This window comes from Amphiura filiformis, unplaced genomic scaffold (assembly GCF_039555335.1).
Source record: "Amphiura filiformis unplaced genomic scaffold, Afil_fr2py scaffold_25, whole genome shotgun sequence".
Taxonomy (NCBI): domain Eukaryota; kingdom Metazoa; phylum Echinodermata; class Ophiuroidea; order Amphilepidida; family Amphiuridae; genus Amphiura; species Amphiura filiformis.
Window position 1 is genome coordinate 1,916,225 of NW_027305489.1, and position 17,540 is coordinate 1,933,764.

The 17,540-nt window shown below is 37.1% G+C and overlaps 2 protein-coding genes across 2 annotated transcripts; both read left to right on the plus strand.

Moving 5' to 3' along the window:
• The first annotated feature begins 1,514 nt into the window (after positions 1-1,514).
• On the plus strand, positions 1,515-3,918 carry LOC140143645 (uncharacterized). The gene is made up of 2 exons (XM_072165461.1): positions 1,515-1,534; positions 1,746-3,918. The coding sequence occupies exons 1-2, from the start codon at positions 1,515-1,517 to the stop codon at positions 3,916-3,918; spliced, it is 2,193 nt and encodes a 730-aa protein (XP_072021562.1).
• Positions 3,919-15,371: 11,453 nt separating this feature from the next.
• LOC140143660 (uncharacterized) lies at positions 15,372-17,331 on the plus strand. The gene is given in 2 exon segments (XM_072165477.1): positions 15,372-16,402; positions 16,405-17,331. Coding segments are annotated over 2 exon segments (1,287 nt in total). The 5' UTR covers positions 15,372-15,697; the 3' UTR covers positions 16,987-17,331.
• Positions 17,332-17,540: the final 209 nt, after the last annotated feature.

The following is a 17,540-nucleotide window of genomic DNA, read 5'->3' on the forward strand; positions in this document are numbered from 1 at the left end:
CTCCAGGAGACTTTCCTGTGAAGAGTCCAGGTCAATTTGGGAAAGGTTAAAGCCTTAATGTACGATTTCCGTATTCAACATGTTAACCGCAATGCAAAGTAAGTAGTCCACTTGGGAAGCCAACAAACAGAGGGAGTGCGGTTACTAAAAAGATCAGATCAGACGTGAAACTCTATCAATTGTGCGCATATTAATTAAATCAGAGTTTAAGAGTATGCACAATAGGCAAGTGGACTACGGAGAAGTCTATCGTTTGCTAGGATGTGTATCATAGGCCCACCTGATTTATATCATATAAGTACTAATATGCAAGAGGTCCACAATAGTCATGGTGCAAACCTAGGGTTATAAGCGATTCATAAATCGCCAACCATTAGGCCAACGGTGGCTATACCTGTTGTGCCAAACTTTACCATTTATTATATCGGCCAAAGATCAACTAGTACCACTAACTGCTCGCAGGTAAACTATGATACTGCAATTTCATGTGAACTTTGGTTCCATTTAAATATTAGTCCGTGATAACATTGATTCATATTCCTAATATAATTATTGTATCATAGGTGAAGTTTAAACTGATAAGCTTCTAGCTACATTGCATCATATGATTGTCAGGGATGTCCTTTTATTTACTGTATTGCCTATTATTGGAAAAACGAAATACCCATTTATTTGCCCAAGTACTCTGGCCTGGTAATACGCATCAGCATGATCAGCACAACTTTACGGATATGTATCAAAGACGTTTTTAAACCAATTACCACAAGCTAGTTCGAGCCAGCGAAAATTTAGTAAATTTACATCGGAATTGACAGTAAACATCATTTTGTGAGGTAAGTAAGATGGCAAAAACAACCAGTTATAGACGGATTTAAAAAGAAACAATGAAACACGACAAATAGGAACAAATTTAGTGAAACGCTCTTCTACATGGATGTATAGAACGTCTGATCTTGACCGTCTTCAGTGTTTGCAAGAATTGTATGTGGAGCTAGTATATTATATAGAACCATAATTTGCTGCTCTTCTTAAGAAACATATGAAGACTCACATGTTCCAAACTTAATTGTGTTTCTTTCTGCTACCATATTGTTTTGATGTTGCATTTCATGTTGCTAATATACGGTATTGTGTTCTAAGCTTGTTTATTGCAAAATACGTTGTTCTGAGGTATCAAAGAATTATTAATTTAATACTTGTTTTCAGAAATTGCTTATATCATGAAAAGAAGTTGGCTGCACCAACAATGACTATTACCAAATACATGGCCTATTTGACACCATTGTAGAAGAGAATAACCAAACCTCTCATGATCACTACAAACACATTTGTTATCTGTTTGAGAGTACTGCTGGTCCCAGTCCGGCCTACACGGTGTGCGAATACTGAAGACAATAATACCCGCTTATGGCTCAGAGCAAACTTAGAAGAAGCAGTGTCTACATATGTGTCGTTTAGTACCTTAGCCTTCATTCAGTCTGATGTAAATGCTGGTTATTAGTATTATTAAGAAGATGTTTGCTCTTCCTCTTAGGTAAGTTACCAGTCAGTCTTCATTTGATCCTATATAAAAGAAAACAAGTTTTAGTTAGTCGGTAATAATAACAGTTGAAATAGTAAGATACTAGCGGAAAACATTATATATGTAAACAGAAATAATTTGTAACGGAAATGCTCTGCGTATGGAGCAAAAATGTTGGTATTAAAATCTATGACTATTTCCTTATCTGTTTGATTCCTTATAGATTTCACACTTACGGGAGTCAGCATGCCTCGAAGACAATTGTCAAGAGACTTCCACAGGCAGTCGATAAAGAAAGAAGCCACAGCTATGTGACCCATCACACAGGGATTTGTTGTACGGCTGAATCAAATCTATATACGAATAATGATGTAATCAAATGTGGTATTTGTTTTTCTTTGATTGAGGAACCCAAGTCCCTTCCTTTTCTGCACTCTTTTTGTCTAAAATGCTTGACTAAGTGGGTTGAAGACGGAAATGATATCGTAATATGTCCACTCTGTCGCCAGAATTTCACCATTCCAACAGAAGGAATCAACGGATTTATCACCAACTTTCTAATCAATACACTAAAAGACCGCGAAGAACTGGCTGCAAAGTTACAATCAAAAGATGCCAGATTTGTGTGCTCTTGCTGCAAAGCAACAGACACAAATGCCGAGGCATTTTGTGCAGATTGTTGTGGGTTCATATGTCAAGAATGTGGAATAAGACACAAGAAAGTTGTCATCATGCAGAGTCACAAAACCTTTCCATTTGTAGATCTTCAGTCAGGAAAGGTTGATATCAAGAGCGTTATTAGACAAGAATACTGCAAAAAGCATAAGGGTCAGGTTTTAGAGTTTTACTGCAAAACATGTGATGTACTTGTATGTGTCGGATGCACTGATGTTGACCACTTGGGACACACCTGGATCAAGCTTAAAAGTGGCACCGACGATCAAAAGTCCGAAATCAAACAACTATCAACAGAGTGTGGGAAAATAAGCCAGGTGGTTGCAAAGGCCTTAAAGTGTGTTGACAAAGTCCGAAATGATCTACAAAAAGGTGTCGAGAAAGCTAAAGCAGACCTACATCTAGCTGCCGAAGAATTTCGAAAGAAAGTGCTAGCTCAGATACAGCAGAAAGAGATCGATATAGAGGGACAAATTACCAAGGCTGCAGCAGAGAACATCAAGCAGATTGACGCACAGAAGGACATGCTTCAGTTACAGCAAATACGTTTACAGACTCCTTTACAGATGGTATCAGAGGTGACACAAATTGGATCAGATAAGGACTTTGCTCTAATCTTCTCTTCCTTGAAGAGCTGCTTGAGTCAATTACGAGATATGAAGGTAGAGGATGTCGATGAAAATCTTGGAGAAATTGAATTCACAAGGAATCGATACGTGCTATCTCCCATGCTAAGTCTGGGATATTTGTCAGTTGGTAGCAAAAAGAATGAATATAATCATGGTAAAAGAAAGTCAACAGCAACACCAGCAACACAAAAGTCAGACTCATCCGCAACAGCAGCAGGGGTTGATAGGCATATACAAGAGGTTCTCGCAGGTGTGCGTGGAACGACGAATGATGGAACATGGAAACTGATCAAACAGTTTGGTTTTGGAAAGTTATCGTGTGGTCGTGATATAGCAGTTACATCGGATAGATATTTCATTGTAACTGATTTGGATACATCTTCTGTTCTACAAGTGTTCAATCAATCTGGTACTTTCAAACGCAACCTAGATATTGGCGAAGGATTGAAGTCTAGACAAAAGTCTTACCCTTGGAACGTAGTAGTTAGCACATATGGAAGGATATTCACCACACAACAGACATCTCATGTGAATGTTTGTGACACAGCCGGCACCTTTAAGTATCAATTCGCCACCAGATCTCCCAGCAATGTATCATGTACGGCACAGAATGCAGAACTCATAGGTCTGGCAATAGATAATAAGGGATGCGTATTTGTAGGTGAATATACACAACAGTATATCAGCAAGCATTTGCTAGATGGATCCTATATTAGTAGCATTAAGGTGCCGATATCACCGTGCTATATTGCGGTCACATCACAGGATCATATCATTGTCTCAAGTGGATGGGGAGGTACCGCACATATTCTTAACACCAATGGAAACACCGTCCATACACTCAACCCTCCTCCAAGTGTGAATACATGGAATCCTTGTGGTATTTGTTATACATCAGATGATGAAATCTACTTGGCAAACTGCGCGTATGGCGGTGATTGTGGAGGCATCTACCGATATTCTAAATCAGGTCAATACCTAGGATGCATAATAAAGCACGTTGAATACCCTGCTGGTCTGACTCTTAGTGATGATGGCAACACATTTGTCGTTGTTGAGGAGAAATGTGTGAAGGTTTTCTCTAGACACTGATCCTTTGGTGAGCTTGGTCAGCTTGTCATGGAGAGGTATGGTGGTAATGAAATCATAATGTACAAAATTCTTCATCTATCGACTACTTTATTTTTGTAATTTAGTTTTAGTGACTTTTTAAGTGTTCGGAAACTTTTTGTTCGCAGTATATATTAGAGTCACGCGGTAGCATGACCAGCAAGTTAAAAAAAAACGACTGATAAAGAAGAATAAACAGATGCACCGCGAGACTATATTTACACAGAACAAAACGCTAGTGTTCTATGATATTTTTCGCTGGGTACAAAATATATCAAAAACCATGCTAAATCTTATTTACTGTCCAAAGTGTCATATGTTAATAACTCATTATTTCAAAATTATTTCAATCAATCCGATTGTTTGATAATAAACAAACATTCTTGCTTTATTTCACGCGGTATTTCATAGCCAAAATTAGTGGCAAATCATAGCTAATCATACTGATATCCACAATCTTTCGACACTGCTACAGCCATACATGGCTGTCACTTTCGCACTACTTTTTCAGATTCACTGTCAAATATACCCTAGCATTTTCCTGGATACCATACATACAAATTCTGGATCCCATTCGCCAACAAATCAAGTTTTTCACAATTCTTTTATTCTTTCCGGACCACAGCATACATTCATATTAATAAATACTCCACTTTCACACCTCGTTAAATCGGGACGTCCCTGTGGAGAAGCGGTTAAGGCCGTGGATTTCTAATCTATTTATGAATTTTTGCTCAAGTTCGAAACTTCCCACCACTTTTTTTAAAAATGTTTTATTAACCAATTTATTGTCATAAATCAAGAATAACACCATTTCGAACACCCATTGCTATTGTGATATTATATTTTTTTTCATCAAACAAATATGTTTGATTTTTTAATCACATTTAGGCCTTGGCCTAGGGCCTACTTTCACCACCCAGATGCTTTCACCATGCCTGACTAACATGACATCTTCGTCATTTAAAACACATTTATCAGTGTCTCTGTTCACAGCTCAGACTGAAATTATATTTGGAATAAATATTATAAATTGTCACAAATTAAAATCGCAAACCGCGAAAGATCGCCAACAACTGCCGCTGAATATTAATATTGAGAACCACAAACCGCGAAATTTGGATATCCAACTAGATTGCCCCGTAAGGCTACAAAGAATCACACACCACGGAATATGGATATCCAACAAGCTTAAACTATAAATTAAGCTCCCGATAGAGGGCAGGGCTCGAAATTTGGATATCCAACCAGATTGCCCGCAGGCCTATCGATTATAAAGAACCACAAACCGCGAAATATGGATATCTAACAAATTAAGACTTCAAACCGCGAAAGATCGCCAACAACTGCCGCTCAATATTAATATCCAACTAGAGAAGAACCACAAACCGCGAAATTCGGATATGCAACTATTGCCCCACAGGGCTTTAAAGAACCACAAACCACGAAATATGGATATCCAACAAGCTTAAGCTATAAATTAGCTCCCGATAGAGGGCAGTGCTTGATGAGGGAAATTAAAACCACAAACCGCGAAAGATCGCCGATAACCGCCGCTCAATAGGGATATTCAACTAGATCAACCGCAGGGCTACAAATAACCACAAACCGCGAACTGTGGATATCCAACTAGATTGCCCGCAGGCCTATCGATTAAAAAGAACCACAAAACCGCGAAATATGGATACCCAACAAATTAAGACCACAAACCGCGAAAGATCAACAACAACTGCCGCTCAATTTTGATATCCAACTAGATTGCCTCGCAGTGCTATAAAGAACCACAAACCGCGAAATTTGGATATCCAACTAGATTGCCACGCAGGGCTACAAAGAATCACACACCACGAAATATGGATATCCAACAAGCTTAAACTATAAATTAGCTCCCTATAGAGTGCATGGCTTGATAAGGGAAATTAAAATCACAAACCGCGAAAGATCGCCGACAACCGCCGCTTAATAGGGATATCCAACTAGATTGCCCTGCAGGACTACAAAGAATCACAAACCGCGAAATTTGGATATCCAAGCAGATTGCCCGCAGGCCTATCTATTATAAAGAACACAAACCGCGAAATTTGGATATGCAACAATTGCCCCACAGGGCTTCGAAGAACCACAAACCACGAAATATGGATATCCAACAAGCTTAAACTACAAATTAGCTCCCGATAGAGGGCAGGGCTTGATGAGGGAAATTAAAACCACAAACCACGAAAGATTGCCATAACCACCGCTTAATAGGGATATCCAACTAGATTGCCCCGCAGGGCTACAAAGAACCACAAACCGCGAAATTTGGATATCCAACTAAATTGCATGAAGGCCTATCGATTATAAAGAACCACAAACCGCGAAATATGGATATCCAACAAATTAAGACCACAAACCGCGAAAGATCAACAACAACTGCCGCTCAATATTGATATCCAACTAGATTGCCCCGCAGGGCTATAAAGAACCACAAACCACGAAATATGGATATCCAACAAGCTTAAACTATAAATTAGCTCCCGATAGATGGCAAGGCTTGATGAAAACCACAAACCACGTAAGATCGCCGACAACCGCCGCTTAATAGGAATATCCAACTAGGTTGCCCCGAAGGGCTACAAAGAACTACAAACCGCGAAATTCGGATAGCCAAGTAGATTGCCCCGCAGGGCTACAAAGAACCACACACACATTAAAACACGATTATCTTGCCTAGTCGGGGCATTTAGACGCTTATGCCCATTTACCAGTTCCGACTTGAAGTAGGTCTAAATCGGACTTACTCTCTGTGTCTCTCTGCCATTGTCAACATTGGGTGTGTGTTGTTCATATTTACATTTTCTTTACATATTTACGTTGCCTTGAATAATTAAAGTATATTAAAATGTATATTGATCATTGTGTACGCCTCTTAACATTACAGTCACGCGTGACGAGCAAGTTTTAAAAATAAACGACTGATAAAGTTTTGTTTAATTATTTATTGTCATGAATCAAGAATAGCAACTTCAAACATCTATTTTTTGTTTTATTCGTTTTATGGAGCACTTCGTAACCTGATGACTTTCCAAGCTTGGAGCTGCTTGGCTACATTCATAAAAAGAAAAGAAATCTACCAAAAAACGTTGACAACGTAAAGAAATCAGCAAGTTTAAAAAACCCACCTCGGCTCACTTTTTGAAACTTGGTCCCATTTTGAACACCAACAGCAAATCAGTGTTTTCATTTTATTTCAACAGAATATAGCGTTTCCAACTAGATTACAAGCCTACTTGTTATTCGTTTAATTCAATCATTAATCATGATTATTATAAAACAAAACACAATAGGATATTGGCTTACCATGCAAGAACAAGATAATAACCTTTCAGGTCGTTCCAGAAAGCTTACAAATTAATATCGCATCTGTACATTAAAGATACATAACACTTCTGGAAATGTTTTAGATTTGATATGATAAAGTTTAAATCAGTACCTTTTACAAATGGGACCAAGTTTCAAAAAGTGAGCCGAGGTGGGTTTTTTTAAACTTGCTGATTTCTTTACGTTGTCAACGTTTTTTTGGTAGATTGGTACTTACAGCTTATAATAGATTATACAGCCTGTCTCAAAAAGAATTGTGCAAGTGAAAAGCGCCCTCTTTGGCAATTAGAAAATACCATTGTGACATGATGCTTATATGAACGTCACGGGCGCAGTCTTAGCTCTCAAATGCCGTTTGTTTTGTTCAATTTGCTTATTCCAATTTTGAGATATGTTTATTTAACAACGAAAGGGTAAAATCACAATTGTGCCACTTTTACTAGGGAAGAGAGCTGTACATGTAAATCAATGATAGCTGATGTTGATGCGTCTAATGCACTCCCCCTTCGGTGCTCGTGCATTAGACGCATCAACATCAGCGCGCGTGCATTATTTTGTCTAATTTCTCTCCCAACAAGTAATACGCGTTCATTAACCTATAAATGTGCAATATTTGTTTGTCTTTTAACATGTCTTAAGGGAACGTTTGGACAGTATTTATTGTGGGACATTAGAGCATATTTATTTTGGGACATTAGAGCACATCAGACATATCGAATTGCATTCTGAATACGAAGAATGTCCTTCTGATATCAAATAATTTTGATTTTTGAAATTCGCAATGTAATACACATTTTATGGCAAATCATTAAAATTGATATTTTTGATATTTAACAGTACTCGAAGCAGGAGCTATTTTAACGTGCCTCGCCGTCACGTTCGTGCAATGAGATAAAAGTGTTGATGAAGTAGAGTGCGTTTCAAAAATAAAAAATTGACATTTTCCCCTGAATGTGACCGTAAGAAAGGCTCTACCATTGTCTACTATTAAAGCATATCTACACGGATGGTTAATTGTCACTGCACGAATATTTTATCTCGTCACGTACGTGACAGTGAGGCACGTTAAAATAGCCCCTGACTCGAAGTAAACTTTATAAATCTGATGATTTATACTTAAGGTGTATGTAGGTGGGATAAAAAGCCGACGATCAATTGAAAAATTTGACCTTTCGTATTGAAGATATGGATTTTTTTTCCCAAAAAGACCAAAAAAAAATTAGGGCTTTTTGGGAAAAAAATCCATATCTTCAATACGAAAGGTCAAATTTTTCAATTGATCGTCGGCTTTTCCTCCCAGCTACATACACTTTAAGAATATATCATTAGATTTATAAAATTTACTTCGAGGACTGTTATATATCAAAATTTGAAAAATATCAATTTTTATAATTTGTCATAAAATTTGTATTATATCGTGATTTTCAAAAATGAAAATTATTTGATATCAGATATACATGCTTCGTATTCAGAATGCAATTTGATACGTCTGAGGTGCTCTCATGTCCCCTAAAAAATACTGTCGAAACGCTCAAAACGCTCATTCCAGATCCCGGCAGCTGTGTACTCTCAGATACGCATGTAGTAAAAGTGCCATAACTTTGTAATTATTCACGCAAGACATGTAAAAGTATACATTTTTATAAAGGCAAGACATCAATGAATCTCAATATAAGTACAGTTTTGGTGTAAAAACAACAATTATGAAGAAAATCACAAAAAAGTGAATTTTTGGCAATTTTTGTTCGGTACATCATAACAAAAATACACTCGTTCCAAATATATTTGTTTTGCTTTTTTCTTAATCTTGAGGCACCATTCCAAAAACGGTTTTTTTAGTTTTTTGATATTGGCCTTATTTTTGGAGATATTGACCATATAAGGCATCAAAATGAACTTTTTTTTTTTTTTTTACCCCTATTTGCACAAAATGATGCCTAAAATTGGAAATAGACTAAAATATAAAAAAATGAGAAAACCGTTTCTTAAGTCAATCATGCTTTTTATGATAAGCATAATTGCTAACCTATAGATGCTGTATTTATTGAGTTATCGTGTACCTAAATCGTCATTTTACCGAGAAAATGAACATTGAAATAAAGGCCGTTGAAGTTTAAAGTGGTCACATTTTGCACTTTGATCGAAGCTTACAGGAGAATGCGGCAGTTCTCGTTTTTCTGCCTTACATTACGTGAACATCGGGTAAATCCACAGCCCCTTGAGAAGTTTGAGCGAAATCTATTCATATCTTGATGTTTAAATCGGGGAAAGAACTTGAAAAAAAAATCACATTTTATCAGCTAAAACGGAGCCATTTGACCGCTAGGTTTTTGTGAAATCAGTGCTTCCGTGGTGTTTCCATAAGATGCGCCACGCATGCAGATAAGCGTCGCGTATGCGTAGCGTATCTGTGCGTTACCAAATTGCGCGATACCCAACGCGATGCGTTATTGCGCGCGTGTACCATGCTGGTACAACAAAGATTTTCTTTCCTTTTAAATTTCAAACACGAGTGGAATAGTGAAATAAAATCCTTAAAATATTGCAGTTGGAGTTTATAAATCTGGATTTCCATTCCTTGTATTTATAAAAAACATAACAAAGTACAAACATATAAAAAAACCTCAATTTCGCGAAAGAAACAATGTCTAGAGTACACAGCCGCGTTAAGTGACTAAGAGAATAGTATTTACCATGATAAAATCATTGACATGCACATGTATTTAACACATGTATTTAAGAGAATGTGAAGTATTTATTTATCTTTTAATCTGTTTTAAGTGGGAAAAGAGAATCATCATTCCTGCATCATAATAAAACAGTAAAAACAGTAAAATAAAAAAAAATTGTATTGTGTAATTGATGCATTCTTTTGTTTTCACGAAGGAACTCTTGATAAACTTGATGCTATTACATGTAAAGCCCCATTCCATAGTAAAGTGGCACAATTGTGATTTTACCCTTTCGTCTTTAACTAAACATATCTCGAGATTAAAACAAGCAAATTGAACAGAACAAACGGCATTTGAGAGCTAAGGCGCTTTTCACTTGCACAATTTTTTTTGTTTTTGAGACAGGCTGTATATACATCTTATACAATTTATCATGAATGAGATGTTCTCTCTGTTGATGTTGTTCTTAACCGACAAAATGCACAAGCTTTTGGTGTGTTATTATAATTACAATTTACAAAGCCGCGTGTTGACTGAGTTAACTGATTATCAGTCAGTCCCATCAAAATTGGTCACGTTGTCATGTGGAGTCCCACAAGGCACCAAGTTTTTCATTGGTGTCATTGACGACGTTATTGATGATATTGTTACCAACTTTTGACCAAAGCTTCGAGAGATCCATCAGATCAACAGTCCCAATAAGATCCAATGGGGACCTGCAAGACCTGGATGCTTGGTTGAAGGACAATCCCCTCAAGCAAAACCATGCAAATGTGCATGTCTAATTATTGACCTCTGTTGGCAACCACAAGTTAACACAATGGTCAGCCTCAACCGAGACTCCATAAGACTCAATCTATGGGTTCAGTTTGCTTTAAGGGGGTACTACACCCCTAGCTAATTTTGTGCCTATTTTTGCATTTTTCTCAAAAATTATAACGCATTGGTTACAAGTAAGATATGTATATTATAGGGGCAAGGACTGCAACTGCTGCACTGAAAATTCAGCATCTCAAGGCAAGTAGTTATTGATTTATTGATCAAATATTGGTTTTCCCTCATTTTTGACTGTAACTCCACAACTGTTGTCTGTGTTGAAATAAAATTTCCAGTGCAGTAGTTGTAGTCCTTGCCCCTATAATATACATATCTTACTTGTCACCAATGCGCTCATAATTTTTGAGAAAAATGCAAAAATAGGCACAAAATTGGGCAGGGGTGTAGTACCCCCTTAATGTTAAGCATTAGAAACATACAAACAGGTACCGGAACAGTGCAATAGCCTTCCTCGCAAGACCTTTGAATGAAACGTAAATTTTGTTTGCACTCAGTGCTCTCGAATGTTCTCTGCTGTTTGGAAGACGAGCGGGTTTGTGAAAATTTTGTGAATGTGTTTTTGATATAATTAGCAGTTTCCTTGTGCAATATTGGTACTGTGCTTTTATATGTCTTTTTTATATTTTTATGAATGTGTTCATGTAATACCAAGTAATTCAGCTCTTGGCTGCCAGATGATGGCTAATAATAATATTTTAAAAACCTGAAATTATGGCAACGACACATTAACCATGAAGGTCTTTGAGATTTCTACTCATCGTTTTCACAATGTGTTGAATAGAGGTGGACTTATTTGTCTTCATAGGTTAAGTAGAGACGTGATGGAAGAGTTTGAAAGAGCAATCAGTTGGTGAAATTTAGACATGGTTGAACCCGGGACCTCCGATTGCAGTTAAAGTGTTTGTATTGACCGTCTATAAAGGATGAGAGCAACGGTAGCTTAGTACTTCATTTAATGAAATATGATATCTGTAATATATCTTTAATTAGTATTGGGTTAGATTTTATACGCCCTTATTGTTTGTGACAACGTGGTCTGTATAATGTATGTCAGTTTTAAATATTATAATAATATTAATATAGGCTACCAGGGGCACTTTGGTTAGCTTCATTGAATGATCGGATTCAAAAGTTAGGTCCGGTTAAATAGGAGCGTCTTGAAAAACGAAATATGGACACCATGAACCTGAAACATTTAACTCTCTCTATCGCCGGCTTGAAGTATCTTTTGGACTTGTCAAATTGACATACCTCACTGTTACTGTATAAGTAAAACGATCAGGACGATGCTAATAATTATAGCTATAAAGATGTGAAAGTAATCACAACTATAGGCAGCAAAAATGTCACACATCTAAAATGTGCTCCGTTCGAAGAAAATAATTATAAACTTTTCTCTTTCGAAAGATACATTTTGAAATAATTCATTTTCTTTTGTATATTTGTTATCACTTTCTGTAGCGTGTTGCATCCGACCAATAAAGAACAAAATTAGAATGAAATTGACCTAAAATAAGTACCATTCTGGCTATGCAATTCAGACAATACAAAGACACGGAAATGTTACACATATGTTTTGTTTCTCCTTTCTGTTTGTGCCAATTCCTAGCTTAAACATATGACAAACTTTGGTTTCATTATTGTCTTTAAGGTGGTACTACATCCCTTGATATAATAACACACTGGTAACAAAAGTTATGTATATTATAGGGGCAAGGAATCAGTTACTACACTAGAATTTCAGTGACTCAAGACAAGCGGTACGTTATTTATGATAAGAAAAGAAGTACCGCTAAAATGTACTTTATTTCTTAACATATATAATGAACCACTTGTCTTGAATCACTGAAATGTCAGTGAAGTAATTAAATTCCTTGCCCTTATAATATACATAACTTTTGTTACCAGTGTGTATTTATGTTTGGAGAAAAATGCAAAATTAGTCACAAAATATCAGGTGTGTAGCACCATCTTAAGGCGATAACCAATTAAGGTGGCATTCCTTTAAGGTTTAAAAATTAAAAAAAAAAAATATTTTCGAGGTATTTTATGCATGAAAGTATAGTTTTCTCATTTTAAAGCCATTTATTAAAGATATGTAATGAAATTGCTCCAAGAACGAAATGAGAGCGCCATATATAAAGAAATGAACTTAGGGACTGGGGCGAATGGATGGGACAATTATTATCATAATGATAATGTAATTGTAACATTATAATAACCTTTTTCTCACTTTGTCATTTTTACTTTTTTTAAAAATTTGTTCCAATCATTATTATACAGTTTATAACTTATTAGGGGCTGTGCAATATTTATGTGTAAATTCTCCAAATGGTCTGCCAAAAAGCGCGTGCCCTCCCCTTTTGACACGCCAAAAAATCTTTGCCCCTTTCAACATGCCAGATGTTGGGCACCCCAATTTAAAACCTGAAATTATCTAATCATGTGATGCAAGTGCAGCCAGCAGAAACTTTGGCATATTAATGCATTTCGTAACATGTTTCTACTCCCTTTTTTGTAGGCGTAATATCAAAACGGTGCCCAAATATCTGTGCCAAAATTGCTTTGGCCCCCTTTGGTCTACCACAAATATTTGACCCCTTTTTTGGCCAGCAAAAAAGTCTATGCCCCCCTTTTTATTGCACCGCCCCTTTGTTATCTAAAATGATAGTAAATCTGACATGTTTGTTACAGTTTGCATTAAACATTTGTTCAACTCAATCACAATATTCGTAAACTCTGTGTATTAATTTTATAACTACATTATGTTTAATTTAATACTTATAACAACTGCTTTTGTCCTTATATTTGCAAATTTAATTATCATACATCTCTGCTGACCTATGTACCCTCTATTTTACATTCCAAAAGTTTACAAATATGTACACTAAATATCGATCTTAGCTACGAAATAAGAATCACGTGTCTTTCCTGAAAACATAATATATATTATTTGACAAGCACTATGAAGAAAAGTTTACAAACACTATACAGGGTGTCCCAGAAAAAATTACCGGGCGAATAAATTTGGCCGTAAGTCGACAAATAAACATCAGAATCTAAAAATCTAAACATTAGCGTGTAGCCCATTTTATTTTGTATCTCATACACCAATTTTACTGGAATCGGTTGGATGATTGCAAAGAAATGAGCGATTACATAACGCACACGTCAATTCACTTCATTCCAAGTTTGTTTGAAAGAAAGATCACTCAACACAATGCGCACTAGTGGTTAAGTGTCAATGGGCTTTTTTTTTGTTCTGTGAAATCCTTTTCGTTCTTTTTAAACAATCTGTTTCTTGCAAAACATTTAATTAGGTATTGTTCAAACTTGAAAACCTGCACAATATTGAAATGAAAGCTTGCGTGTAACATGGTGTTCGGTACTTGTTAATATCTTTTTTCGTTAATGTTGATATAAATGTTGCATAAAGAATTATTGCATAAAAAATTCTCGCACACATTAATGTAACTTGTTTTTGGAATATTTCCAAGAAATTGTAATGCAAAGTTTAAATATTTTAAAACTTCAACATTAATGTTGCATGGTATTAGAAATCACACGTAATGCTGTAAGCACTTGATCATTGTATAACATATTTGCACAACCTAAAGAATTCTAGTTGGAAAGCTTCCAATTGCAGAAATCAAAGTTTTCTCGGACAAACTGTTATTCATCTTTAGTGAGAGCATAAATAACATAACATCGTCGGATTATAATATAGATAATGTGGACTAAATTTAATGAGATACACAAATTTTAGGAAGCGGTGAGCGAGTATGAAAAAAGACCCGGTTGATCAAACTTGGAATGAACTGCATTGATGCGCGCATTATGTAATCGTTAATTTCTTCGCAACCAGTCAACTGAATAAAATAAAATTTTCGTATGTGATGCACAATAACATAGGCTATTCGCTACATTTTATATTGTTTGATTCTGATGTCTATTTCTCGGCTTACGCTCAATTTTATGCACTCGGTAATTTTTTCTGGGACACCCTGTATTTTGCTTACAAATGGGGATGGTGAATTCATATCTGTTGTCTGCTCAACTATACTTGTACCCCCGTACTGTAACGTGTTTCCCCTGAGCTGTACCATTGGGCCAGATGGGCCCGGGCCCACAAATTACCCTCTGCATCTTCCTTTTTAGCCCAAAATTTTGTGCGGTTTTCGCGTACTCGCACTGGCCCTTCAAATAGCAAAATTCACCTTCATTTGGCATGTTTGGGGCTAAAATAGTCTTAAATTGATTTGTCAGCGCTTCGCGCGCAACTGTCCTAGTAAAATCGGAATGAAATATATATGGAATTTAAAAAAAAATGGCCATTTGAGTGCACATGTCTTCCACACGGTGAGTTTGGGGCCTCCAAATGTGGGCCCTTAAAAAGTAAATCCGGCCTGGTTCCATGTACTCTGCCGGGTTGATCGACCTTTCCTGTCCGGTAAAGGTCATTTTGGGACATCTCCGCCTAACACACCACTCGAGGCGAAGGTTATTATAGCAAAGATTGCATAGGGCAAGCTCAGGTTATTATATTACTTATAGTAAGTGTTATATACCTCATATATAGATTCCTGTCATCTGATTGGTTAAAAGTAGGGGCATTGTTTCAACTATGCCCTGTATTTGAAAGAATTTCATCAAACTGACTATGGACCGGTCCATGGAAATGAACTATGGACCGGTTCAACTCTGCGCAATCACAACATCCACGTACATCCATTTAACAAGCGTATTGGGTGTTGATAGTCAGTCTGTGTAAGAGATGGATTTTACTTCCGGGGCAAAGTTGGTGGGTCGCAATTTTTTGACCTGCAGCAGACAGCAAAAAAACAAAACAAAACGAAACACGGAAAGTTAACTGGAATAAATACGTTACGATAATGGCCGAATCTGAAAATATAAGGTTCCAACTGCTTGACGATGTTGGGTTGCAAGAGATAATCGATGGTGCGGACAGCAAGAATACAAAAGCACAAGTCAAATACGCTCTAAAAATCTTCGAGGAATACTTAAAAGTGATAGACATGAATTTGTCAGACGCTACAAACCTGCCCAATTCGCAGCTTGATGCATTGTTACAGAAGTTTTATTGCGGTGCACGGCAACAAAATGGAACATTATACTGTAAGAAATCCATGATGGCCATCCGATTTGGGATACAACGTCATTTCCTGAATACTAAGAAAGTGGATGTCGTAAACCATGATGACTTTGCCAATTCGTCGAGAGTTTTCAAGTGCTTTTCATCAACACTGAAACAGAAAGGGAAAGGAGTTGTAACACACAAGGAAGCTATATCCGCTGAAGACATGGCCATTATTCAAGAATCTCTGGATTTGAGTGATCCACTTGGTCTGCAAGACAAGGTTTTCCTGGATGTTATGCTCTATTTTTGCAATAGAGGTCGAGAGAACCTGCGGGAGATGACACGCGACAGCTTTGAAATTAGCGAGGAAGGAGGAAAACAAAAGATTACTCTCAAAGATACACTCACCAAGAATAACCGCGGAGATGACCAGGAGAAGAGCCAGGGTGGGGTCATGTTGTCAACAGGTATTGGTCCACGTTGCCCTGTTAACACATTTTTACTGTACATGGACAACTGAACCCTGGCTGTGAGTGCTTTTGGCAAAAGCCAAAACCCAAAGCCAAATCTGCAGCCTCAGTATGGTACTGCAATGCACCACTCGGCAAGAATAAGATCGGTAGTAAAATGAAGGACATTTCATTGAGGGCCGGTACTGCACGGTCATATACCAACCATTGCTTGCGAGCAACGAGCGTCTCCTCACTGCAAAATGCAGGATTTAAAGACCGTGATATAATGACAGTATCCGGTCACCACTCGGAAACGAGTATAAAACACTATGCCAGAACCACCGAGGACACCAAGCATAAAATGAGTGAAGCAATTGCTGCGACAATGTCGATCGGTCCACCCGCAGAAGAACCATCATCATCTAAGCCTACTCAGAGCAATAGTCAGGAAATTGCTGAGCTAGAGCAAATTATGCGTGATATTTCAAACAACCCTGACGTCATGACAGTTCCTGTCAACATCACCTCAAGTTCAACAACAAATAGTCATGTTCCTGTCAACATCACCTCAACTTCAAAAGCACCCACATTCAACTTGCAGAACTGCGTGGTGCAAATTTACAACAACTAATAGCACATGACACTTCTTTGTAAATATGTTGCCTAAATGGGCCAGTTTGTTATTAACTGAAAAATTGTTGGAAGAATTAAGCTGTTGGTGTTGGAATTTAAGCTGAAATTGAACAGTTAACTTTTGCGTAAGCTGAAATTGAAACTTTTGCATTTGAACTTTGACGTTGAACTATTGGAATGCTTGTTTGCATCAAGAACTTTTGTTGTATTTGAATTTTTACCAAGGATTATAAAGGCTATCCTGGAAGAGGAATATTGGTAAGTCGTGAAACTTTCTTTGTAAATATTATTTAGCCAAGGCCTATGAGCAATAAAATAGGCCTTTTAACCAATCACATGACAAAGATCTATATTATTCGGTATATAAAACAAATATTGACTGCTTTATTCGGGTCATGGTTAAAATTATAGGCCCTCGGTGATCTCAAAACCATGCTATGCCCCTCGGCTGCGCCTCGGGTCATAGCATGGTTTTGAGATCACCGAGGGCCTATAATTTTAACCATGACCCCTCATAAAGCAGTCAATATTTGTATATTATTCCAATCATTT